The 26,497-nt window shown below is 41.9% G+C and overlaps 1 protein-coding gene across 1 annotated transcript in view; it reads right to left on the bottom strand.

The window, feature by feature from the left end:
- Nucleotides 1-319: 319 nt before the first annotated feature.
- The window catches only part of SLC13A1 (solute carrier family 13 member 1), a 33,659-nt gene continuing 7,481 nt past the window's right edge, over nucleotides 320-26,497 (bottom strand). The window contains exons 5-15 of the mRNA XM_030480575.1: nucleotides 26,266-26,323; nucleotides 26,111-26,177; nucleotides 25,458-25,621; nucleotides 20,826-20,945; nucleotides 19,497-19,595; nucleotides 19,306-19,407; nucleotides 3,621-3,724; nucleotides 2,625-2,734; nucleotides 1,762-1,923; nucleotides 696-833; nucleotides 320-594 (exon numbers count right to left, since the gene is read on the bottom strand). Coding sequence (XP_030336435.1) covers nucleotides 451-594; nucleotides 696-833; nucleotides 1,762-1,923; nucleotides 2,625-2,734; nucleotides 3,621-3,724; nucleotides 19,306-19,407; nucleotides 19,497-19,595; nucleotides 20,826-20,945; nucleotides 25,458-25,621; nucleotides 26,111-26,177; nucleotides 26,266-26,323 — 1,268 coding nt within the window. The 3' untranslated portion in view covers nucleotides 320-450. The remainder of the gene's footprint in view (nucleotides 595-695; nucleotides 834-1,761; nucleotides 1,924-2,624; nucleotides 2,735-3,620; nucleotides 3,725-19,305; nucleotides 19,408-19,496; nucleotides 19,596-20,825; nucleotides 20,946-25,457; nucleotides 25,622-26,110; nucleotides 26,178-26,265; nucleotides 26,324-26,497) is intronic.

The following is a 26,497-nucleotide window of genomic DNA, read 5'->3' as shown; positions in this document are numbered from 1 at the left end:
AGTTTGAAGCTAGAAAACAGAAAACTAATATGTTCTTTGACAAACCCTAAATATCACCAACGTAATAGTAAGAAAATGTTTTTGAAATAAAAAAATCTAAATCTCATTATTCCACTACCCTGAGAATGGGGGCAAACTGCCAGTAATAATGGCTATGCACATTTATTTTTTCCTTCATAACATGAAGATATAAAAATTCAGACTAGCTGAGCTAGATTAGAAACTCGATGTAAGTTTATGTTAACTTCAGAAGTCTAGCACTTTCCCTGATTAGACTCTCAGACTCAATGATCAGTCTCTGGGACTGGAAAATATGGCATATATAATAATGTAGATCCCTATTGTTGTGGTGACAAAAAGCATTTTAAATGACTTACCCCATGTCAGGGGAAAAGGAAAGAAACAAACACAATCCAAACCAATCCTCAGGACTACCACTTTTTCTTTTTTTTACAGCCCAGTGCTATTTGTGGAAGGAATGTTTGGTGCCCAACTTGGATAAGTATAGAGATCGAATATAGGTACTATCCATGTCATAATTGCAAGCATAACTACAGCAACTCCGATGATGTTAATGCCCAAACCAGCCTTCACCTAAAGGAAAGGAAAAAGAAAGCAGAAACTCGCATCAAGACGCTGAAAAAAGTTTTTTAAATGCTAAAAATCCTCTTCGGGGTGTTTTGCTTAAAACTCACCATGTCCATAACAGTTAAATGACCATATGAAAATACAATGGCATTAGCTGGGTTTGCCACAGGAAGCAGGAATGCAAAGGAAGTACACAAGGTACCAGGTATCAAAATGAAAAGTGGGTTCACATGAATGGCTTCAGCCTATCGTAAAATGAGAGAGACAGAACAGCTGTCAAGGGACGCATTTGCCAAATGACATACATAAATACAAACTTATTATATTAACACAAGTCAACTGTGAACAGAACTGCCAGTTTAAATAGTGACAAACAACCTTTTCTGATAAGCGACTTTTAAGATTATATCTGGGAATGCTTTAAAGGACAAAAGGTGATTCTAATACAGAATAGCTACTGAACTTTAAATTTATGCCTGATGTTTTCTAATTGTAGTTTAGTCCATAAAATGACTGTTGAGAAGAGTATGCACATTGCACAAGCACTAGAAACAAAAAAACTGCAAGAAAGATGAGAAAGTTGAATTTTTGTATAATACACAGGAGGGATTCAGTGAAGCGAGGACTAAGGTTTCTTTGTAAGAGAAAGGGCATTAGCATGTGTCTAGGCTGGCCAAGAGGAAAATCTGCAGACTAGATGATCAGTAAGTTTTGAAGAAGAAAAAAGTATTCGGTGTTTTGATAAAGACGATGAGAAGACAGGACACAATTGAGATAAGGAGAGAAGAAATGAGAATTACTTATAAAGCACTTCTATTAGCTCTCTTCAATTTGGGCACAGCTTGAAAGTTGCAGTGTTAACTATTTTCACTGAAGATGTGGTCCTGAAGAAACACTAAGAGAGCTGTCTTTTTTAGGTGCTTTGACTATTCACAAATAGGAATAACAGTGTTGATTTTAAAGTGTTGAATTTTTAGCTAATTTTACTGAATTTTCAGCATCTTCTGTAAGAATGCCCCAAATCAACCAAATATTCAATGCACAACACAGGACAGCAAAAATAATGCATGGTGTATTTTATGAAGACTTTTTAAAACTGCCTTTTCAAGCATCTGTATTATTACGTGGATGATAGAGCAGATTCTGATTAAAAACAACCTGTGTTATACTCACCAAAGGCGATAGTATGGGCAAAAATATTGTAATGGTAGCTGGATTGCTGGCTACTTCTGTCACTGAAGTGACAATAAGGCATGATATCAGAATAACCAGCCACAAGGGGAGTGATCCTAGAGGGGTCAATTTAGATGCTATCCACTCAGAAAGTTTTGAAACCTGCATAAAGAATATGATAACATGATCATGTTTTACAAAACACTGAAAAGAAAATTCAATAAATGGTATAGAACAGGAATTTACTCATTTGTACTGTATCAGTATTGAGCAGAACTTAATATTATTTGAGTAAAAGAGAAAAAATATGAAATGTTTTCTGTATTCCTACCACATGTTTTTGAGCACATTTTTCTAATTCAGTGGTGTCATATAGGAACCCATGCAAACTGTATTCCATTTATTTGTAGTTGCACCTCTGCGATGTTTAGAGGATGTTTAGAGGAGTCATAATCAGAAAATTGTAATATGCATACATCAGGCTTCATAAACAGAGTTTGGGTCCAAACTTGCTCGATTTACTGGAGTAGCCAGTAGGGCTCCATGTGGGGGGTACCTCAATGACATGGGACATTAACTACGAGGCTTTGGCAACACTGTGTCTGCACAACACCTACCACAACCAGGTTTAAATTAAATAACAAACAGTAGTCGTCATTGTGCACAGTCTTTGAAGACAAAGCAAACTCTTTTTTTGTAACCCTGTTTTCTGCATGTCTTGAATATTCAACACGTTTATTATATTCAATATTGCTACAGAATAACTTCCTGAAAGAAGAGAACAACTGTGAATCACTGCATGTCTGAATGGCTTCTGATGTGGGTTATGCCAATTGTTCAGTATCTTCTATAAATCACATTACCTCACAGCCGTCTGCCAGAGCAAATCCGCCACCAACAAGAACAGCTATTTCCCAGGGCATGCATGACTGAAATTCCTTCCAAGTAATGAGTGGAGCGTAACCAAAAACAGCTAGAGAAAAAAAAGAAAATAATTAAAAAAAAAAAAAAAAGCCAAATTAACCCCCCCGACAACATTTAAAAACATATTGAAAACCAACTTGAAACAATGTGTCAAGGAAGCACTTGGGAAATATTCAAAGGCAAAATCTCATCATTATAACATGGAGAAAGTCTTCGATGTGAACAACCTGCACTTCCTGGAACAGATCCTTAGCTGGTGAAAACCGTCACAGCCTGAAGACAATAAAGCTATAGTGGTTTCCACTGGTAGAGCATTGGCCCTCTTCCCTGTTTGGAAGGTAGCTGTGGGATATCAATGAGTTTACTCAATGAAACTGTGCTGTTCAGACAGATTGCTGAGAAAATGCTGTTTCACTTAGACTCATTTAGGTTCTGATCTTGCATTCTCTGCGAAACCCCAGATTTCATTGATTTCAGCAGCATAATTGAATGCATAAAGAGGACAAGCCAGAGGTATACTTTAATCAGGGTAAATTCCATCTTGAAAGGGAAAAATTTAATGAGAATGCACTCATTTACCATGTCAAATTCTATAGGGTACCTTAAATAAGTGGCAACATTTTAAACAAAATAAACCTAACCCTGCCCCATGCAGTTCTGTTCAAAGACCATCACATTCAATGGAAAGATGGTTTCCACTGGTGACGGTGGGCTGCAGGTAGCAAGTTCCTGCACAATACTAGCTCCCACTGCTCATATTAATTGTTGACACTGAATTCCAGACCAGGGATGCTTTATATCCCAGTAAGATATTATCCTGAAGTAAGTTTATAACATTAGTATCTAACATTCCTCTAACAAGTGCAATAAGCTATATTTATGGTAGCATTTCAGATACCTTATTTTAGTAATATCCACATCAAAATATACTCAACTGTTCTCTCCATTTGAAGTCTTAGTCAATGTTTTTGCTGGAATAATAAAGAACAGGAGGCCTATCACTAAGGCAGTTGTTGAGTCCGTAGCATAGCCTTTATACCTAAGGAGAAGTTAACAAGAAGAAAAATACATAAGTATATATAGCCAGGAGGAGTAGGAGAATAGAATGAGGAGAAGGATGGAGCGGCAGAAAGCAGCTGATATGGACTGACCACAGACCTTTTCCCATGCCCTTCGCCACTTGGAGCAGTGGAAAGAGGTAGAGGAGTCACAATGAAGGAGTAAAGTTGAGCCTGGAAAGAAAGGGGCTGGAGAAAAAGTATTTTGTTTTTTGTCTTTGTTTCTTGCCAGCCAATTTTATTTTTAATTGGCAATTAAATTAAATGACCCCAAATCAAGTCTCTTTTGCCTGTAAGGAGTGTCCCTGTCCTTATCTTGACCCACAAGCTTTTTGACTGTATTTTCTCCCCTGTCCCATTGAGGAGGGGACTGAGAGAGCAGCTGGGCGGGCACCTGGCAGCCAAACAAGGTCAATTCACCACATGTGTAGAAATATTATATTCAAGCCCTCTACATTCATATATAATCATCTTGAGTAAGCATGTGTTATTTTGTCACACAGAAATAAGCTGGGGGAGGGGAATATTTGGGAATAGCTGATGCTCAAACAACTAATTTTCACAGTTCAATGACAAATTTAGTAACTTTAATATCCTCTGTAATAGACTCAGTCCAACAGACTGTAAAAGCACTGTGCATACCCACAGAAGATGGTGGTTTTCTAGCTGAGAGAATGCAGCAGAGCTTTATTATCATCCTCCTATGGCCATCCTTACTAGAGTCATAGACAGAAGTTCCATGTTTATTTTGGTGATTTCTGCTACTTGAGAACTGCTTGCACTAGTATTTCTTAAACTGGTCCAATATTCTTCTAACTTGTACGGAGTAGCCCTAAGATCAGATAAAGTGCAAAGCTGAGATCTAAGACCATGTTAACACATCCATCTGATTCTGTTACACGCTGTTAGGTGGTGACATATCCCAGTCTGTCTTACTTCAGTCAAGATGGTCATTCAAACCAACAAGAATTTTGATGAAGAAAGTTAAAACCTTTTCTTAAGCTGTGTTTTTTTTTTTTTTTAATTTTCTGTAAGCACTTCTGCATGTTTTCCTGAACCAATATACCAATATATTTGTCCTCTCAGCCTCATACCATATGTTTTTCTGCATATGCAGCTACAATAGGTCCAACCATAACTTCCTGGCAGATTTTCCCATCAACTTAAGGTTTTATACTAAACCAGGGTGTTTCACTGAAAAGGAAAAATCATCTCCCAGTTATATGTTATGGGATCTGGGAGATCCCTTTGCTTTAACAACATTGTTAGTGAGATTCAAAAAACTTTAATATGCATAGCACACTGACACCACAACCAGCATAGTTTACACTGTCACAAAAGCTGTAAATGAAGCTGCCATAGAAGTTGTAGTGGTTCTCTAATACATCCTGTTGTCTGCTAGCACAGAACAGAAAACACTTTTAAAAAACAAGTTGTTATTTTGTTATGGTTTCTTAAGGCAGAGAGTTTGGCCTATATATACCTTATATATCACATGCAACTCAGTGTCCACCAAGACCCCTAGGTCCTTTCCCACCAAGCTTTGTTCCAACTGGCTGTCCCCCAGAGTGTGCTGGTGCCTGGGGCTGCTCCTCCTCAGTGCAGGACTTTGCACTTCCCCTTGCTGAACTAGAGAGGTGCAAGTTTTTACTCACAAAAAATTAGTTTTCTTGATGCAAAACACAATTCTCAGAAAAACTGCTTGGGACACACAGTATCCTACCATTAGTCATACTATTACGAAGGCACACATGGCCCCATTCCAAACAGAAGCTGTTCAATCATTATCAAATTTTGAGATAAACATTTTTCAAAGTCCATTTATCCAAGCTGTAATACAATTGCTTATATAACATCTACCTGCTTGTAACACTGAAAAACTGGTTGTCCTGTAAGGAAGCAAAAAACTGTTGATTAAGGAGATCTCACAATACTCCCAAATGAGATCATTGTAGAGAATAGAACTGTCAGCAAAAGCACATATTGGCCTTGTACTGGAAGTAAGGAAAGGAATAAAACATGCAGAAAAGTTAAAGAATACAGTCAGGTAATAATCTGAGGAAGTGTGAGGGAAGCCCACCTTGCATACATCAGCTGTAATTAGTTGCAGCCCAGTGTTGAACTTTCTGTTTCTTATGAGATTCATAAAGTCCTGGACAAAGGCCAACTTGAAACTCCTCTAATTGAAGATAATACCCCATAGCCTGGAATCAGGCCAGTACATGGCAGGAAACTACTGCAGCAGAAATGGCATGTAATCCTGTGCTGTCAACAAATGGGGAGGAAACAGGTGTCTTTACCCTGTGCTGCTCTCTATAGTGTTATGCTACATTTATTAAAACATCCTGCTGTCTGCTTCCAGAGGCAGGTAACAGGGGCTCAGGGCAGGACAGTAAAAGATTAGTCTTTAATAGACTTTTACAAAGTCTATTTACAAATTTACAAAATTTTCTTAAGAAAAATTAATTGGTTAAGGTAAAGTATATTTGTAAGGCATCTGATAACAGTGATTAAAAATGAGCTCTGCTCAATACTGACATAGTGCAAATGTGGATTAAAAGTTGGCTGACATTTCAAAAAGTATCCTTTAAAAAGTGGGGAGGTATCTTCACTGAATAACAACACCTCTGCTAGGATTTCAAAAAAGTCAGTGTTTGTATTTTAAAGGATTATTTAGTAAATTATGAGGATGCACACGAGGGGCTGAGAGCACAAACATGGATGGTGAGAGTGATGGGAAGTTTTTTCTTGAAGCAAAACTGAGCATTCCATTCAGTTTGTTGAAAGAAAGCTTGTAATGGAATATAATTAAATCAGATACGTATATCCTTCTAAAGCACCTATCACAGAAAGATTTTTAATCCAGCAGAGGAGTCAAAATCAGAGAGCTGGAAGCTATATGCAGACAGGAAAAAAGGTGAGAGCCTGTCTTGTTTAGTTTGGCAACAGAGATGGTTATCCACCAGGACAGATTATCAAGGAAAGTGATAAATTCTAAAATCTGAGGAACCTGTGCGTTGCCACCGTGAAATCAAGCCTGGTTGCTTTCTAGTAATCCATGTTCTAGTAAAATAAATTTCTACTGGGCTTAACACAGAGAACAATGTAGCTCTTCTGATCTTCAGCATCTTAGAATAAATGAACTGATGGCCCTGCCTGATTTAAGACCCTGAGAGTGGTGTTATTCCCACCTAATAGGACCCACTCACTGGTCCAGGAGGGTCTCAAGGTCACTCATAGCTCTGACATCGTGGCTTTCAGAAGGACAAAGCTCATGCCTGCAGGTGCAGAATTTCCATGAGGCTGGCTTGAGACTGTGGGATAAGAGCCTGTGGAAAGTAAGTACTATTAGATTTCTGTTAAAAAATCAGATTTCTAAGGGCAAAGGATATTTCCTTACAGGTGTTTCCTGTAATATAAACCTAAGGAAGTTGTGCACATGCCTATCAGTATACTTAAATTCAAAACACTGAACAATTCTGTACATGGAAGTATTAGGGAACAAGTGCGTGAAAGATGTAACTTGCAGTTCATGTACTGCTTGAAGCCTCTTGGACATCATGGTGATGAGTGCAATGTTACCACCAATAGAGCCACACAGCTTCTGGGGTTTGAGTTCTTTTTCGTGTTTTTTTGTTTTCTTTATAGAAGATAGCTTACTACCACTCCTTACCCCTATCGTGCATCTTGGTGAAAAGTTTTCATTGCTCATAAAAGTAAAAATGTAATTGTCTGGTTTTATGCCAGGCATAAATGATATGCCTCACATAAAGGAAAGCTGTCTAGAAATATGCAAGGTCTCAAGAGTAAGAAATACTTTTTTTCCCCTTAAAGGTTTTGTGAGGGAATGACACAAGTTTTGTTTCTCTTCAGGTTACCTCACCCAAATTATAATGTGATTCAGCCTAATGCGACATTACATGTGATTGCATTCCCTTCCAAGGAAAACATTAGAGGAATTCACAAAGTAACATCCCTGTATGGAACCTGTAACCGCTCTTATTATGAGAATATTCTGCTTTTCCCTGCCAGTGAACATAATCCTCAGACAACGGTAACTAGACAACTTCTAATAGTAAAATGGGAATCTCTGAACTGAAATAATCTAGTTGAGCCTTAAGTTCCATATTTGAAAGCTTGTTTACAATGTCAGTTTTTCAGTATAAGGTGTATCTCATTAAACAGTGCTCAATGAGTACTGCAGGTTAATATGAAGCAGAAGGAGAAGCAAAGGCAGACTGATTGCTTAGATAGCTGATTGCTTGATTAGGTCAACACTCCAAAACCCCTTCAAGAATACAATATTTCATATGAGACAATGATCATCAGCTCTGCTGTTGTTATAAGGGAAAAAAATGTTCTTTTGCAATTTTTTGATAAATAGCAAATAATTTTTAAACAATCTTAGTTTTTAAAACACTTTTTAATGCTATCTCTGTGCAAAAATATTTTCCTTTGTAATTCAAATCTTTAAACGTCTAAAACTATTCTTTGTAAGATCCCCTGACAGACATTTTGGAAGAACATTGGGGATGGTGTATGAGTGTATGAATGGTGGGAATATATTTAAAGAAAGGAGGCATTATGGATGCATGTTCACATGATATTTATCATAGAATCATAGAATTATTTAGGTTGGAAAAGACCTTTAAGATTATTGAGTCCAACCATTAACCTAGCACTGCCTTGTCCACCACTAAACCATGTCCTGAACTGCCACATCTACGCATCTTTTAAATACCTCCAGGGATGGTGACTTTACAACCTCTCTGAGAAGCCTGTTCCAATGCTTGACAACCCTTTTGGTGAAGGAATGTTTCCCAAAGCCAATCTAAACCTTTCCCTGGTGCAACTTGGGCCTGTTTCCTCTTGCCCTATAACTTGTTTCTTGGGAGAAGAGACTGGCACCCGCCTCACTACAATCTCCTTTCAGGTAGTTGGAGAGAGCGATAAGGTCTCCCTTGAGCCTCCTTTCCTCCAGGCTAAACAACCCCAGTTCCCTCAGCTGCTTCTCCTAAGACTTGTTCTCCAGACCCTTCACCAGGTTCGTCACACTTCTCTGGACCTGCTCCAGCAACTCAATGTCTTTTTTGTAGTGAGGGGCCCAGAACTGAACAAGGTATTCGAGGTGCAGCCTCACCAGTGCTGAGTACAAGGGGACAATCACTTCCCCGGCCCTGCTGGCCACACTATCTCTGATACAGGTCAGGATGCTGTTGGTCTTCTTGCCTGCCTCTACACAAGCTGTCAACATGCACCCCCAGATCCTTTTCTGCTGGATACCTTCCCCAAGCTGTAGTGTTACATGGGGCTGTTGTGACCCAAGTGCAGGACCTGGCACCGAGCCTTGTTGAACCTCATACCATTGGCACAGCCCATTGATCCAGCCTGTCCAGATCCCTCTGCAGAGCCTTCCTACCTTCCAGCAGATCAACACTCCCAGTCAGCTTGGTGTCGTCCACGAATTTATAGTGAGGATGCACTCGATCCCCTTGTCCAGATCATTGATAAAGATATTAAAAGATATTAATAAAAAGTGCCCAATACTGAGCTCTAGGGAACACCACTTGTGGCCAGCACCAACTGGGTCTAACTCCATTCACCACTACTCTTTGGGCTCTGCCATCCAGCCAGATTTTTACCTAGCAAAGAGTACACCCATCCAAGCCATAAGCAGTCAGATTCTCCGGGAGAATGCTGTGTTAAACAGTGTCAAATGCTTTACTAAAGTCTAGGTATACAACATCCACATCCTTTCCCTCATCCACTAAGCAGATGTCCTGGGTTCAGCTATAGCAGTCATTTTTCTCCTTCTTAGTAGCTGGTGCAGTGCTGTGTTTTCTAACTTTCAGCCTGGGAACAACGCTGATAACACTGATGTTTTTAGTTGTTGCTAAGTAATGTTTATTCCAACCAAGGACTTTCTCAGTCTCATGCTTTGCCAGGGAGGAGGGGAAGCCGGGCGGAAGCAGAGACAGGACACCTGACCCAAACTGGCCAAAGGGGTATTCCATACCACAGCACGTCATGCCCAGTATATAAACCGGGGGGAGTTACCCGGAAGGCCCAGATCACTGCTCGGGTCGGGCTGGGTATCGGTCGGCGGGTGGTGAGCAATTGTATGCTCTCCCCTTGTTATTTCACTAATCGTTATTATCATTGGTGGTAGCAGTAGTGGTTTTGTGTTATACCTTAGTTGCGGGACTGCTCTTATCTCAACCCGTGGGAGTTACATTCTTCCCATTCTCCTCCCCATCCCTCCGGGAGCGGGGGGAGGAAGAAGGGGGTTGGGAAGTGAGCGAGCGGCTGTGTGGTTCTGAGTTACCGGCTGGGCTCAAACCACGACAGTTCTTTTTGGCGCCCAACGTGGGGCTCGAAAGGTTGAGATAACGACAGATCTGACCAGAGTGTGTTTAATCATATTTGTGATAAGCATTCATTGTTACTACTCGTCACAATGGTGATTATTTGGCTCTCAGACGTGTTGCGCTTGATCTCAGAGTTTCAGCATGTTGTACCTTACTTACAGCCACTATTTGCTGTTTTAGTGTTTATCGGCTGGGGGGCCTGGGCTAAGGTTCTTGTTTCACTGTACTTCATGGTAATGACTTGTAATGCAATAGACTCATTGATCATGAAACTGGTCTGGTTTGTGCTTCCAGCGTGGCCATCACCACTATACATTGGGAGATATATAATGAAATATTTTAGCAATTGCATATCTTTTTTTTTCTCCTCGGGGGGTAACCTTACGAAGGAAGCATTCTCTTTCACCCCCCGTTCCCCCACCAGCCTATTTGCAACAGCAATTGAGAGTTCTGAAGGTTTTAGATGGCCTTTGAGTATCCTTGAAACCTGCCTGCTGATTGTGCTGGGGATCAGCATGTTGGCAAACATACGGAGTGTGTTTTACCCACGGCCATCCCGTCGTAGGAACATCCTATTTCGTTTAATGTCAAAAATTCAGCAGTATCAGGTTCGAATCTGGTCTAGGGTTAGACGACGATATAGGAGGACCACCAGGAGATTTTCCCTGAGGCTGGACAGTTATGAGTGGCAGGGTGTGTGGGATAGTATGGGCAAGTACCTAGGCCAGTGGGCCCCTCCAGTGCTTTGGAACTTCACCACTGAACAAGTGCAACATCCGGAAAAACTAGTAAAACACTTAAACGAGGTGTGCTGTCGTCCTGGTTATACCAGAGAGGGACAAATCATGGCAACGTGCTGGGGCTTGGCCTATGCCTACAGAGCCCTGCTCAACACTATCCAGCACCTTCAAAGGGAAAAAAATGTCTCTGGATCTGATGGCAAAGCAACAGACAACGCAGCTATGCCAACTACAAACACAGCAGCTACTCAGACCCTGACCACAACAGTCAACACAGCTACTCCAAGTACAGCAGCTACATCAACCCCAGTGACAAGCACAACAGCTACTCAAACCCTGACCACACCAGACAACACAACTACTCCAACTTCAAATACAGCAGTTACACCAACCCCAGTGACAAGCACAACAGCTACTCAAACCCCGACAGCAACAGACAATGTGGCTACTCCAAGCACCACAGCCACACCAACCCCAGTGACAAGCACAGTAGCTACTCAAACCCCGACAGCAACAGACAATATAGCTACTCCAAGCACTGCAGCTACACCAACCCCAGTGACATGCACAGTAGCTATTCAAACCCCGACAGCAACAGACAATATGGCTACTCCAAGCACCGCAGCTACACCAACCCCAGTGACAAGCACAGTAGCTACTCAAACCCCGACAGCAACAGATAATGCAGCTGTTGGTGTTACTCAACTCCCAAGCACAACAGCTGCACCAACCCCAGCAATAGACATTGCAACCACTCCAATCCTAGTGGCAGACACTGCAGCCACTCCAACCACAGTGACAAACACTGCAGCTAAACCAAATGTCCAGTTTGTGACAATGTCTGTTGCCCCTGTAAGCAAAAGCAGACGAAAGGCACAAAGAGCAATCCGCGAAGCAAAGAAAGATGAAGACCCAGTGCCATTACTACATGCAACAGCACCTGAACAAGAGTTACTACTACGTGGGTCAGAGGAAGAGGAAGAAGAAGAAGAGGTCACTTCTCGACCCCGGACCTCAACCGAACTGCGGAATATGCGAAAAGATTTCACCCGTCTTCCAGGGGAGCACATTGTCACCTGGTTGCTCCGGTGCTGGGACAATGGGGCCGACGGTCACGAACTAGAAGGTAGGGAAGCCAAGCAGCTGGGATCACTTGCTAAGGAAGGAGGAATTGACAAAGCGATTGCAAGAGAGAAGCGAGCCCTCAGTCTTTGGAGGCGGCTCCTGGCAGCTGTGAAGGAAAGGTTTCCCTACAAAGACGATATTACGAATCACTCAGCCAACTGGACCACGACAGAGAAAGGCATCCAGTCCCTGAGGGAATCAGCCATTACAGAGATGATCTATCGTAGGCCGGATTCCAGGAACACATCCGTAGATCCAGATGAAGTCGAATGTACACGACCCATGTGGCGGAAACTTACACGGAGTGCGCCATCATCATATGCCCACACATTGGCATCAATGACCTGGAATGACGGAATATCACCAACAGTGGATTGCCTGATTCGTCAACTCCGAGAGTTCAAAGACAATCTCACCCCTTCCATCATTTCAGCTGTGGAAAAACTGTCCCAGGAGTTCAAACAATTGAGAGACGATTTATCCGATCTATCCAGCTCCCCACGCGTACCAACCCATGTCTCAGCTATTAACAGAAGGCACCCTACTGCTCGAGAAAGAAAATATAGGAGGTACACGCCACGGGCCACCCTATGGTTTTACCTGCGGGATCATGGAGAAGACATGAGAAAGTGGGATGGAAAACCTACTTCAGCTCTGGAGCAACGGGTGCGTGAACTGAAGAGGAGAACAATGGTCAAGGATGATCCTCCCAGGAAAGCTGCTGCTCCAGTCTCTGGCGAGCAGTTTCCCAGATGGAGTGAAAGAGCTGATTTTACTCCAGCTCCTGTGATAAGGAATACTAATCCCTTTCTACAAGACAGAAGTGGAGAATTTTGTGATCACTATTAGAGGGGCCCTGCCTCCAGCCAGGTGGAGGAGAGGGATAATCGGGTTTACTGGACTGTGTGGATCAGATGGCCTGGCACATCAGTCCCACAGAAGTATAAGGCTCTAGTAGATACCGGTGCACAGTGTACTCTGATGCCATCAACGTATCAAGGGGTGAAATCCATTTATATTTCTGGAGTGACAGGAGGATCCCAAGCATTAACTATGCTGGAAGCTGAAATCAGCCTGACTGGGAGGAAGTGGCAAAAGCACCCCATTGTAACTGGTCCAGGGGCTCCATGCATCCTTGGCATAGACTATCTCAGGAGAGGGTATTTCAAAGACCCAAAAGGGTATAGATGGGCTTTTGGTATCGCTGCCTTGGAGACAGAGGAAATTAAGCAGCTGTCCACCTTACCCGGTCTCTCAGAGGATCCTTCTGTTGTGGGGTTGCTGAAGGTCGAAGAACAACAAGTGCCAATTGCGACCACAACAGTGCACCGGCGGCAATATCGCACCAACCGAGACTCCTTGATTCCCATCCATAAGCTGAGCCGCAGACTGGAGAGCCAAGGAGTGATCAGCAGGACCCGCTCACCCTTTAATAGCCCCATATGGCCAGTGCAAAAGTCTAATGGAGAGTGGAGATTAACAGTAAACTATCGTGGCCTGAACGAAGTCACACCACCATTGAGTGCTGCCGTACCGGACATGCTAGAACTTCAGTATGAACTGGAGTCAAAGGCAGCCAAGTGGTATGCCACAATTGACATTGCCAACGCATTTTTCTCAATCCCTTTGGCAGCAGAATGCAGGCCACAGTTTGCTTTCACTCGGAGGGGCGTCCAGTACACTTGGAACCGACTGCCCCAGGGGTGGAAACACAGCCTCACCATCTGCCATGGATTGATCCAGACTGCACTGGAACAGGGGCAAGCTCCAGAACACCTGCAATACATTGATGACATCATCGTGTGGGCTGATACAGCAGAAGAAGTTTTTGAGAAAGGGAGGAAGATAATCCAAATCCTGCTGAAGGCCGGTTTTGCCATAAAACGGAATAAGGTCAAGGGACCTGCACAGGAGATTCAATTTTTGGGAATAAAATGGCAAGATGGACGCCGCCAGATCCCCACAGACGTGATCAACAAGATAACAGCAATGTCTCCACCAACTAACAAGAAAGAAACACAAGCTTTCTTAGGTGTTGTGGGGTTCTGGAGAATGCACATCCCAAATTACAGTCTGATTGTAAGCCCTCTCTACCACGTGACCCGGAAGAAGAATGATTTCAAATGGGGCCCTGAGCAACAACAAGCCTTTGAACAAATTAAACGAGAAATAGTTCATGCAGTAGCCCTTGGACCAGTCCGGGCCGGGCCAGATGTGAAAAATGTGCTCTATACCGCAGCTGGGGAGAATGGTCCTACCTGGAGCCTCTGGCAGAAAGCTCCAGGGGAGACTCGAGGTCGACCCCTCGGCTTTTGGAGTCGGGGATATAAAGGATCCGAGGCCAGCTATACTCCCACGGAAAAAGAGATACTGGCAGCCTATGAAGGGGTTCGAGCTGCCTCAGAAGTGATTGGAACTGAAGCGCAGCTCCTCCTGGCACCCCGGTTGCCTGTGCTGGGCTGGATGTTCAAAGGCAGGGTCTCCTCTACACATCATGCAACGGATGCTACATGGAGTAAGTGGGCCGCACTAATTACACAACGAGCTCGAATAGGAAATCCCAGTCGTCCAGGAATTCTAGAAGTCATCATGGACTGGCCAGAGGGCAAAGATTTTGGGATGTCACCAGAAGAGGAGGTGACGCGTGCTGAAGAGGCCCCACCATATAATGAACTGTCAGAGAGTGAAAAGCAATATGCCTTGTTTACTGATGGGTCCTGCTGTATTGTGGGAAAGCATCGGAGATGGAAGGCAGCTGTGTGGAGTCCCCTGCGACAAGTTGCAGAAACTGCTGAGGGAGAGGGTGAATCGAGTCAGTTTGCAGAGGTGAAAGCCATCCAGCTGGCCTTGGACATTGCTGAACGAGAAAAATGGCCAGTGCTTTATCTCTACACTGACTCATGGATGGTGGCAAACGCCCTGTGGGGGTGGTTGCAGCAATGGAAGCAGAGCAACTGGCAACACAGAAGTAAACCCATCTGGGCTGCTGCATTGTGGCAAGATATCGCTGCTCGGGTGCAGAACCTGGTGGTGAAGGTACGCCACGTAGATGCTCATGTACCCAAGAGTCGGGCCACTGAGGAACACCAGAATAACCAGCAAGTGGATAAAGCTGCTAAGATAAAAGTGGCTCAAATGGACTTGGATTGGCAACATAAGGGTGAATTATTTTTAGCCCGGTGGGCCCATGACACCTCAGGCCATCAAGGCAGAGATGCAACATATAGATGGGCTCGTGATCGAGGGGTGGACTTAACGATGGACACTATTGCCCAGGTTATTCACGAATGTGAAACATGTGCTGCAATTAAGCAAGCCAAGCGGTTAAAGCCTCTCTGGTATGGACGACGATGGCTGAAGTACAAGTATGGGGAGGCCTGGCAGATTGACTATATCACACTCCCACCAACCCGTCAAGGCAAGCGCTATGTGCTTACCATGGTGGAAGCAACCACCGGCTGGCTGGAAACATACGCTGTGTCCCATGCCACTGCCCGGAACACTATCCTGGGCCTTGAGAAACAAGTCTTGTGGCGACACGGCACCCCAGAGAGAATTGAGTCAGACAATGGGACTCATTTCTGGAACAACCTCATAGACACTTGGGCCAAAGAGCATGGCATTCAGTGGGTATACCACATCCCCTACCACGCACCAGCCTCTGGGAAAATCGAACGGTACAATGGGCTGTTAAAAACTACACTGAGAGCAATGGGTGGTGGGACTTTCAAACACTGGGATACACATTTACCAAAAGCCACCTGGTTGGTTAACAGTAGGGGATCTGCCAACAGGGCTGGCCCAGCCCAATCAGAACTTTTACGTACCGTAGAGGGGGATAAAGTTCCTGTGGTGCACATAAAGAATTTGTTGGGGAAGACAGTCTGGGTTATTCCTGCTTCAGGTAAAGGCAAACCCACTCGTGGGGTTGCTTTTGCTCAGGGACCTGGGTATACTTGGTGGGTAATGCGGGAAGATGGGGAAGTCCGATGTGTACCTCAAGGGGATTTGATTTTGGGGGAAAACAGCCAATGAACTCAATTATACGCTGTTGCCTGCTCTATAACACTTTTATAGCCCACCAGCTAGATATCTTCAGGTCGCCAGCCATTGACCCTGACTTCCCTCCGATCATCACCTCAACAAAGAATGAATTTTGAGGAAACCAGATGAGCTCAGCAGTGACCAGACGAGTTTGGCGGTATCATCAGCAGGCCACAACCCAACACTACATACCGTCCCTCCTGCCCTGAAAGACTATTACAAGAGATGGAGCCTGACATCATGGACTGGATGAGTTCAGCAATTTTACAGGGATTGGTCCATGGACTAGGGAATGATATCTTTCTCTGTGTGTGGGTGTGGGTGTATATATATATGTGTATATATATGGGACAGGGGTGATGGCGTGCTGAGAGATGTGGGATCTGAGCATGACATGAATGGTATGGAATAAGGGGTGGATACTGTCCTGGGTTCAGCTATAGCAGTCATTTTTCTCCTTCTTAGTAGCTGGTGCAGTGCTGTGTTTTCTAACTTTCAGCCTGGGAACAACGCTGATAACACTGATGTTTTTAGTTGTTGCTAAGTAATGTTTATTCCAACCAAGGACTTTCTCAGTCTCATGCTTTGCCAGGGAGGAGGGGAAGCCGGGCGGAAGCAGAGACAGGACACCTGACCCAAACTGGCCAAAGGGGTATTCCATACCACAGCACGTCATGCCCAGTATATAAACCGGGGGGAGTTACCCGGAAGGCCCAGATCACTGCTCGGGTCGGGCTGGGTATCGGTCGGCGGGTGGTGAGCAATTGTATGCTCTCCCCTTGTTATTTCACTAATCGTTATTATCATTGGTGGTAGCAGTAGTGGTTTTGTGTTATACCTTAGTTGCGGGACTGCTCTTATCTCAACCCGTGGGAGTTACATTCTTCCCATTCTCCTCCCCATCCCTCCGGGAGCGGGGGGAGGAAGAAGGGGGTTGGGAAGTGAGCGAGCGGCTGTGTGGTTCTGAGTTACCGGCTGGGCTCAAACCACGACAGCAGATTACGTGGTCATAGAAGGAGATCAGGTCAGTCAAGGAGGGCCTGCGTTTCATAAACCCATGCTGACTGAGCCTGATCTCCTGGTTGTCCTGTATGTGCTGTGTTATGGCACTCAAGGTTACCTGCTCCATAACCCTTCCCAGGATTCAAGGTCAGACTGTCAGGCCTGTAGTTCCCTGTATCCTCCTTGCAGCCCTTCTTGCAGATGGGCATCATGTCTTCCAACCTCCTGTCAACTGGGACCTCTCCAGTTAGCCACAACAGCTGATAAATGATTGGAAGCAGCTCAGTGAGCACTTGCACCAGCTCCCGAAGTCCACTTGGGTTGATCCTGTCCAGCCCATAGACCTGTATGTGTCTAAATGGTGTAGCAGGTTGCTGACCATCTCCCCTTGGATTATGGGTGTTTAATTCTGCTTCTGTTCCCTGTCTTCCAGCTCAGGGGGGTCTGGGTACCAAGAGAACTAGTCTTGAAGAGTGAGGCAAGGAATGCCTTAAGTACCTCGGCCTTTTCCTCATCCTTTGTCACTGTGTTTCCCCCCACCACATCCAATAAAGGATGGAGATTCTCCTTAGCCCTCCTGTTGTTGTTAATGTAATTATAGAAACATCTTTTTATCGTCTTTTATGGCAGTAGCCAGATTAAGGTCTAGCTGGGCTTTGCCCCTTCTATTTGTCTCCCTGCCTAACCTCATGACATTCTTGTAAGCCCTCCTGAGTTTCCTGCCCCTTCTTCCAAAGGTCATAAACTCTTTTTTCCTGAATTCCAGCCAAAGCTCTCTAGCCAGGCAGGCTGGACTTATTCCCCCCTGACTTGTCTTTTGGCACATGGGGACAGCCGGCTCCTGCATCTTGGAGATTTCCTTCTTAAAGAATATCCATTGTTGCTGGGCTCCTTTGCCCTTCAGGGCTGCCTTTAAAGGGACTTTGTCAACTGGGCTCCTAAATAGGCCAAAGTCTGCCCTCTGGAAGGGCAAAGTAACACTTCCTATTGATTCCACTACCTTTTTGGGGGGAGAAGCCCTAATTTTTACATGACCATTTTCAGGCGCTTCTGTGGTTTCTAACACGTCAATAACTCCTGTGTCTTTGCTGTTGCACGGATCTCCATCCCCTACGTCCATTGAGACAGCAGACTGAAGGACCTCATTAGAATACTGTCCCTCAAACACCGGTGTGCCACCCCCTGGGTTATCTATGGCAAGCCTGGTTTTATCCCTGTTTTGCTGCCTTCAAATCTAGTTTAAAGCTCTTTCATCAAGTCCTGCTAACTCCTATGCCAAGATCCTTCTCCCCCTTTGAGACATGCATACCCTGCCTGTTTCCAGCAGGCCTGGTGTCACATAAACTGACCCATGATCAAACCCCGAAAGTATGCTGGTGAAATGACTGGCACACAGGAAAACAAAATGGAAATATACCACCCAAGCCCAGCACTGGCCTTTGACCCATACAGCAATAAATATTAAATCCAGAAGGACCTAAACAACATGAAGTCCTGCTAGTCCCAAACCTCCAACTCTTTTCCAGTACTCCAGAGCACAAGTGAGACCTTTATCAAAGAAGAAAAGAACTGAAATTACAGTAATTACAGTAAGGGAACAAGAGATATCACAGTAGTATAAGTTCTTGCAAGAGTGACTGATTTCTTAGGGTAAAAAAGTCTAGGTGATTCTGAGGAAGGGACTGTGTAACCAAGCTGCAACAGAGGGCAAAAAAATGTAATAGTTCCTGAATTGTTCCTGTCTTTTTTCTGTGACATTGAGAGAGTTATGAATGAGCAGATAGTAATTTATATCATTAATTAGATCTGTCAACTTTAATGTCAACTCTAAACAGGGGATGTTTCCCTGTGTGTGTACAAGTGTGGCTGTCGCTAAGGGCTGTGGGTCAAAACATTGTAACCAGATTTATTCTTGAAATTGCAGATTTAGTAAGGAAATAGGATACTATAACATCAACCATCATGCGTTCTCTCTCACTGGATCAAGTCTAGAACCCAGACATAGTCCCTTTTAGGAGGCACTTTATCTTGTAATGAGTTCAGTACATTTCAGATATTATACACATACATCTATGAAGTTGCTGGAGTTTATCTATTCTGTATACACTACAAAGGCTTTCAACAACTTTAACCTGGAATATTTCTGAAGTATTGAAACTATTTTTGTTTGGTTTTGTTTGAGTTTTGGTTGGTTTTTTGTTTGTTTTTTTTTAATTGAGAAGAAAAAGGTATGTAGTTAAGACACAGTACGGTTCTTGTTGGTGTATCAGAAAGATTACTTACTTTGGGAAAAGTGAAGACCATCCTGGGAGGAAGCCAGGGTCTCTGGTGAACCACAGTAGGGTCATTAGGATGAATAGGACAAGTGTAACAATTTCTGGGTAGCTATAACATAAACAGAATGGGTTATAATTTTTCCTGAATTCACACTTGAATTTACTCACTTTTGTTCTCAGATGTATACTTTGATATACCTTATTGGTCCAAGCTTCTTGTACTCCTTCTGAATCACCTGTGCTGAGGCCTCTTCTCTAGCTGTTTTCTTCTTGCCACACTTGAGCATGTTTTTAAAACTGGTATGTAGATCAGCAATATTGAGTGATGAATTAACAGTGTACACAAAAAAAAAAACCAAAGTCCAAACTTTCCTTTACAAACAACACTTCACTTTACAAAAGCAAAATTGTCACTTTACAATGCATTATCTCCCATTTAATTATCACACACCAAACTGAGCACATTGGAATTAATTGACAAAGAAGACCAGTGGGAGATTGACAGAGGCAGCAACAAATGTGTCCTGTTATTGACTAGCTCATTTGCCCAGGAAGGATGAAACTTTAATCATGGGAACTAATTGAAACAATGAAACACATAACCTGGCTATTTAATGAAAGTCATTTATGACTTTGCTTTACTTAGTTTTGTAATGAAAAAGTCTGTATCACACTAGTAGCCTGCCTACTGATCAGCAGTCTATTTGCTACAAGCTATGTTTTTATTCTTGAATAAGACCCTTACATAACATCATTAAAAAGAACACTATGAAAACAAACAAGAAAATTGAAACCATAAATGTTTGCTCATACAGTGGTAAGAGTGGGATGATTTTAAGTCTGCTTAAGAGCAGACAGTCTCAGTCTTCATCTCTTGCACCGTAAGTAACTATGTAATTGTGGAAGATGGGTGTCCCCACTATTATCTTTGCAGATGTTAGTGAACCCATGGAGAACAAGACTTTGAAGAATCAGCCCCAAAAAAGTATTGACCTCTACAAAACCTTAAAAGTACAAGTTCTGTGGAGAAAAAAAGGCCAACATCATACAGCCACATATAAATTTTGGAAAAGTGGAAGTTTTTTACTTCATATTTACACATATAGTCATCCAGTTTCTAAAACAGATATTGCTCAAGTATTCAAGCCAATCCCTTGAACTGGCTGCAGGGAAGAGCAACATCCTGGCTATAAATGTTGCAGTCTTAGACCAAAATACATAAAATTTCAGTATTATTCTGTCTTGCACATGTACACTGTTAATGATGATGTGTGTATATTCTAAAAGATTGGCTATCTTCATTTGTGATATAGACCTTTCACATTGGGCTGAATAGTCAAGGATCTTTATTTTAAAAAATTCTTGTCTCATCCAGAGACTCAGCCATACTAATCAAGGATGCAAAATCACCGTTGCTGCATTATCTTCCTATTGAGCCTGTTAAACTTAGATGTAATATTTACTCCTGGTACAAAGTTCTTCTTATATCATCAAGCTTTAGTTTTATTGATTACAACATTTACTTACTCAAACCCAAGGAAAATCCACTGGAGCCAGATCCAGGAGAGCAGCAGAATAATAACTGCGATGGGGATGGAAAGGATAAACCAGGATCCAAAATTGATGCACTGACAAGACGGGTAACGTCTGGATGAAAGTAAAAAACTGTTCAGTCAAGGTTTGCAAACGAACGTAGTGTTGTGAGAAGTGCCAGAAAGCCCTGCTGCAAGAGAATGCTTCTGGCTAGTATCTGATTTCAGCATGAGGTGGCCTCTGGTGTCCTCATCCTCCCATCCTATTCCTGATCATCAAGACCACTACAGGAACTAGCTGTGCCAATCATTTGAGCACTGGATCAGCAACAGGTCCAAAGATACTGATCTAGGTGTGCCTAACCTGATGTTCAGTAGGCAAAGAAGGGCCACTCAGTGTTAAGAACCACTAGAATGACAAAGAAACAGAACTTGAAGAAAAGCCATTCTTTGAGAGGAGACTTTAGCACAAGAAAATATACTCAAATGAACGAGCTCCAGTGAACTTAGAAGACAACAGTGGAGACAACATCAAGACTTGTATTGTTTAAGATTCCATAACGGATTCAAAAACTGATTAAAATCAAAATTATTATTATTATTAATATCCAGGAAAGGCAAGAATGCTCATTTATTAGGTGGATTGTCTCTCTAGTCACCTTGTCTCTTTGAGCCTGTCTTCATCTACTCTTTATAGGTGTGGGCCATTCAAACAGAGCTCTCCCTGCAATGTGCATTTAAATAAAGGAGAAACAGGCATTGGTTTTCTGAAAGAAATGAATTTACAGTTTAACGAGATAGATGTTAGATAGGCAAAAAGGCCAGGTAAATGAATTTTGTTTTCCAATTTACTTTATGAACAGAAGTTATTCTTCCTTTGAGCTTCTCCAGCATTACTGAGAGAGCTTTTAATGCTAAAAGTAAGAAAATACTAGTCTCCTTGGACAGCTTTCCTCTCTAATGTAAAAATCAGGTGGAAAGGAGTTCACAATGTCCAGACAGAGGTTGTAACAACTATTCCAATTATTAGCCAGGTATTTCAGGCCTGTCTAGAAGAAAAGGAATTCTGATGGTGTCATAGGTCTTTGAGGCAACAAATGGTCATTATAAATGCTCTCTCAAATATTGTGCAGATTTTAGTATTTATCTATATTTATTATGATGTTTACATATATTACAATTAAAGTGCCAGCAGGGACTGAACCAAAACTCATACCCACTTCTTGATGTGATGCTCTATATTGCAACTGTACATAGTGATTAGATAGTGAAACTGGAACAAGAAAAAGTATTTTATTTATTTATTATGTAGCTATTTACCTTTTATTACATGATGAGCCGCATCAGTTTTTGAATGTATGAATTCCAAGATAGGAAAAAACTGACATCAGCATAGCAATGACTAAGCATTTCATCACTTGCTAAACTGTTTATAATCTTCCCTTAATTACGTGTGATAATTTCTTACTGAACAATAAAACAAGCTCTTGAAAATTTTGTACTAAAGAGTCGATTTCATTATAAAATGTTAATCTTTTGTGGTCAGGTTTCACAGTAAGTTTGTGCAGGGCTGAATACATATGTAAGTGTTTCTGGTAATTTTAATATTAAAGTTAGGTATTCTTCATCTTCAGAATAAATACTCCTCAGGTGACTGGATGATCCATTTAAATTATTTTAAAAATTATCCACTATACAGTCCTGTTTGGACTATATGCTATTGTTGAATTGTCTATTACAGGTCTTGCATGAGGCAAGGATGGGCAGGACACACTGAACTATTTGTTTTCTAAACCTATTTCCTTTGGAAAATGAAAAGGCATGATTGATTTCAATAATCCTCACTTTACAGTGATTCAGTGCAATAACAATAAACTCTTTCCAAGCTAACACTACGAATGTCAACAAATTTGGTTCATAGAACAAATCCAGATAAGATAATTCCTTTTATGACTTCTGTAAAATTGCTTAGGTTGAAAATAATTTGATGCTGGCAAAGTTTTGTGCTTCATGTTGGAAGGTCAAAGTCAGTTACCAGAATAGGAAAACTGGGTAACCTGTCAGTGAGCCAGACTGGAGAACCAAAGGTTTCATCATAGGATTTACTCTTCCTCAAGCACAGGAGTGTTTTCTCCTTGACACAGTGTTGTCAGGTAACCCTTTATCTCTCTAATCTCTCCACAGCCTTCCCCTCATGCTGGCATGCAGCTGCCCAGGTTCCCAGGATCCATAGTCCTGCTGTTATGGCCTAGCTGTGAACCTTGGCTTGCAGTGCTTGAAAAAACTGCTTCTTGTGGGAAAGAGCTGTGAGAAAGACTCTACAGCAGAGCTAGGTAAGATTAGATAGGTGAAACTGCAAATGTAAGAGAACAGATATGGGGATCTGCAGCAGCCTGAAGGATTCAAGAGGAAAAACACAAATACAGAAAGGGTTAAAATATTAAAGGAAAAACATATGGAGTCAGAAGAAAGGGACCCAGCATCACCAAGGATCTGTTCCAGGGGGCAATGAGGACCAACTCATCACATCCTTAACTGATGCCTCCCTAACCAGGAAAGGCTTCTGGGTATCCTGCGGACAGCGATGAGCAGACTAATGTTTAGCCTACTAGCTGGTTACACAACTTGGTGTGTTAGCCAATACTTTTCTGGTTTTCTTTTTTTCTTTTTTTTTTTTTTTTCCGGTTAGATATTCTAGACACTATATTGTAGTGCCTCTTTGCATACAATTAAGAGTGAGCCCGAGAGGATCAGTAACAATTCTTTCTTGAACAGGAGCCCTTATGGAAGTTGGTCTCACTGGCAGGGATGCTTAACACTGCATCAACATTTCCACTGTTTGCTTTTGCCCTATGGATCACAGCATAATTACATGTCCTAACTAAACAGCAGGCTGGGGACTCCCAGCAACAGATATACTGTTTTCCTCTTCATGAGACAAATGAAAAAGAGGGAAGTAGAGAACAGTAAATGTTAATTCCAATGTATTTAATATTGAAATTAAGAAGATATGAGGAATATGCTGTTTTATAGTGCCATTTTAAGTGTTTTGTCACTGAGAGTGGGAAACCCAGAAAAATGCTGTATGTGCAGCTCTTCTGCTGAATTATTCTGCTTCAGTGCTTATGATACATGAAAGTAGACTGCAAGTCTGTCCAAGTCATGCTAATAGGTCAATTCCCACTTCAGAGAGGGCATAAGTACAAATGAGGCCTCTAAGGAGAAGGAAAGCAAGATAGTTAAAGATAAAAATATTTGCACAGTTAGGTGGTAGATTCATCTTAAATTAAGGATTAGTCTCAGTGTTTGTGGAAAGATTAAACAAAATCCTAGTAGGGTATAAAACTAGATTACACATGCAGTGCTCATGTACAGCACATGCTACAAGCAGAGGGTCAAGAGGCAGGGAGAGAACAGCAATCTGCTTATGCATTCTTGAAGAGATTGTTAACAGCTAAGACAAACTGAAAACCACCTGCAAGCCAGTTTTCTTCAAGTTTCCTATAACTTCAGGGAAGTGAACAAGAACAGTTCTTATCCCTAGTAATCAGTCTTGGATTCTTCTAGGCTCCTGAGTATGAAGCCTGCTTGAACCAGAAAAGTTTATGTGTCTAAAAGTTTAAGTCTGAAGGACTTACAATGCCATAGTCTGCCCTGTGTAGTTCTTTGGACCCAGTAACAGGCACTCTTATAATTTCCATACTGTTTCTATTGTCGCTATTCTCTTAGCAAAGACTGATTTACGAAATGTACCACTTCAGTTCTGTTTAGCAGCCTGCTGAAGCCAAGTTTCATCCATTTATGGAACACAGGCTGGAAGAAAACCTGTCAATAACTGGTCTTTCACCTTTTTGCCATGTGCAATGCAGAATAGCAGGAAGAGGGTAATAAAAGAATTGTGCTTTATTTTGTTCTGTTTTGAAATTAGAGTGGTTTGGCAATGAGTAGTTTGCAGAAGAAAAGAAAGTTCAGCAAGAACTACTGGTTTTTCAAATGCTTTGGAATGAAATCTACCAATTTTCTTTCCACAGTAGTTCTACTTAGAAAAGAAAAGGAATATTGAAGAATGTTTTTAATAACCTCAAAACCAAGTGTTCCACTGAATGCAGAGTTTCAGACTGATTTTAATTTTTTCCTTTTTCTTTCACTAGCAGACCTTAATTCCTCATTTGAACAATGCACTAAGCATAGCCTCCTGAAAGTCTCCTGATGCTCTTTGCTAAGCAGACCCAAACTTAGCTTTTTCTGTATTTGGAAATGAATAACAGTCCTTTAAGGTCAGATAGTGTCTGCCTTATTTGTGCTAAGTAGTGTCTTCCTTCTCAAAGAAGGTCATCTTTTTCCATGCAGCTATTCAAAGAATAAAGCACTAGTTAATCAAAGAATGGTCATCTTGTTGCATGTGGTGGGTGATCACTTATAGCCTTTCCTACCATAAGGCAAATACAACCGTGCAGTTTCATTTTATGTCTTTAACAAAAAATAACAAAAAGTAGTAGAATCAAATAATGTCAAATCAACAGGTAAGGTTTCTAATGCATTGTAGGGGAGCCATGTGAGAGCTCATGAGACAACAGTTAAAATTTTAGATTAAGAAGAATACAAATAATTTAATATAGTCTCTTACGTATTGAAGTGCTCAGCAAAAATCAGATTAGTTGATGTTCCTGTGATTGTGGTCAGCCCTCCAATGGTAGCAGAATAAGCAACACATAAGCACATCACTTTGAAAATCCCATTGTATTTGTCCTCTTTGCTTTTTCTCCCTGTTTCAGCAGGTGGTAGGTTCTGCTTAGAAAGAATATACACCAATTAATATATAAGAAGGGCTCATCATCAAGCACAAAAATAGGATTCAGGGATGTCCCAGAAGAGTGAGACAATTTGCTGGCAGTAGACCTGTATGCAGTGTGGTTTGGTTTGCTGTTACAGTGGTACTACAACTGTTCATGCAAAGGAAGAGGGGAGAGAATCAAATCCTGAAGTCCTTTTCCTGAGCTGTCTCAGTCTTTACACAAGAATTTCCTTTATATATCCTGATATATAGAGTTTGTACTCTGGTGAGGTTGGTTTAACTTGTGTAAAATACACTGGGAGCATAAAACCACTAATGAAATAAGTACATAAGCACACTGTATGCGTATCTACACATATATCTGTTATTCACATGAAACTAGCTTCATTGCTAGCTGTGCCATGTTGGGTGCTATATAGAAGTGAGATTTAGATTAAAACTAAGTTACATGCATGAGCTGCATAATATAAAGACACCTTAAGTACCTGTTCCTTTTCTTTTTCATATTCCTTTTCAATTGTGCACACAGTACTAGCCACGTCATTGTCATATCTGGAAAAACAAAGGCATGTATTTTAAAAACAGATATTCTATTTAGATTATTTCTTACACTAGATTTTAGTAAATGAATAACTATTACCCATTAACTTGTTTTTCTTTCTCTTTACAGTCACTGCGTTCACATTCTCCTATATTTTCTGTAAGACATTGATGCAAAGACAGGTAAGTATTTAAGCGAGCAAAACTGGAAAGGCTCCATCAGCATGTTCCATTTCAGGCAATAACTTCACATCATCCTATGAATAAATTTACAAGAGCCAATCTTAAAAACAGCTGAGTTGTGCCCTACTCCTTCATGACTCCTATTCCCC

Source organism: Strigops habroptila, chromosome 3, assembly GCF_004027225.2.
Source record: "Strigops habroptila isolate Jane chromosome 3, bStrHab1.2.pri, whole genome shotgun sequence".
NCBI lineage: Eukaryota > Metazoa > Chordata > Aves > Psittaciformes > Psittacidae > Strigops > Strigops habroptila.
The sequence above is the reverse complement of the archived record's forward strand: the minus strand, read 5'-3'. Positions and strand labels throughout refer to the sequence as shown.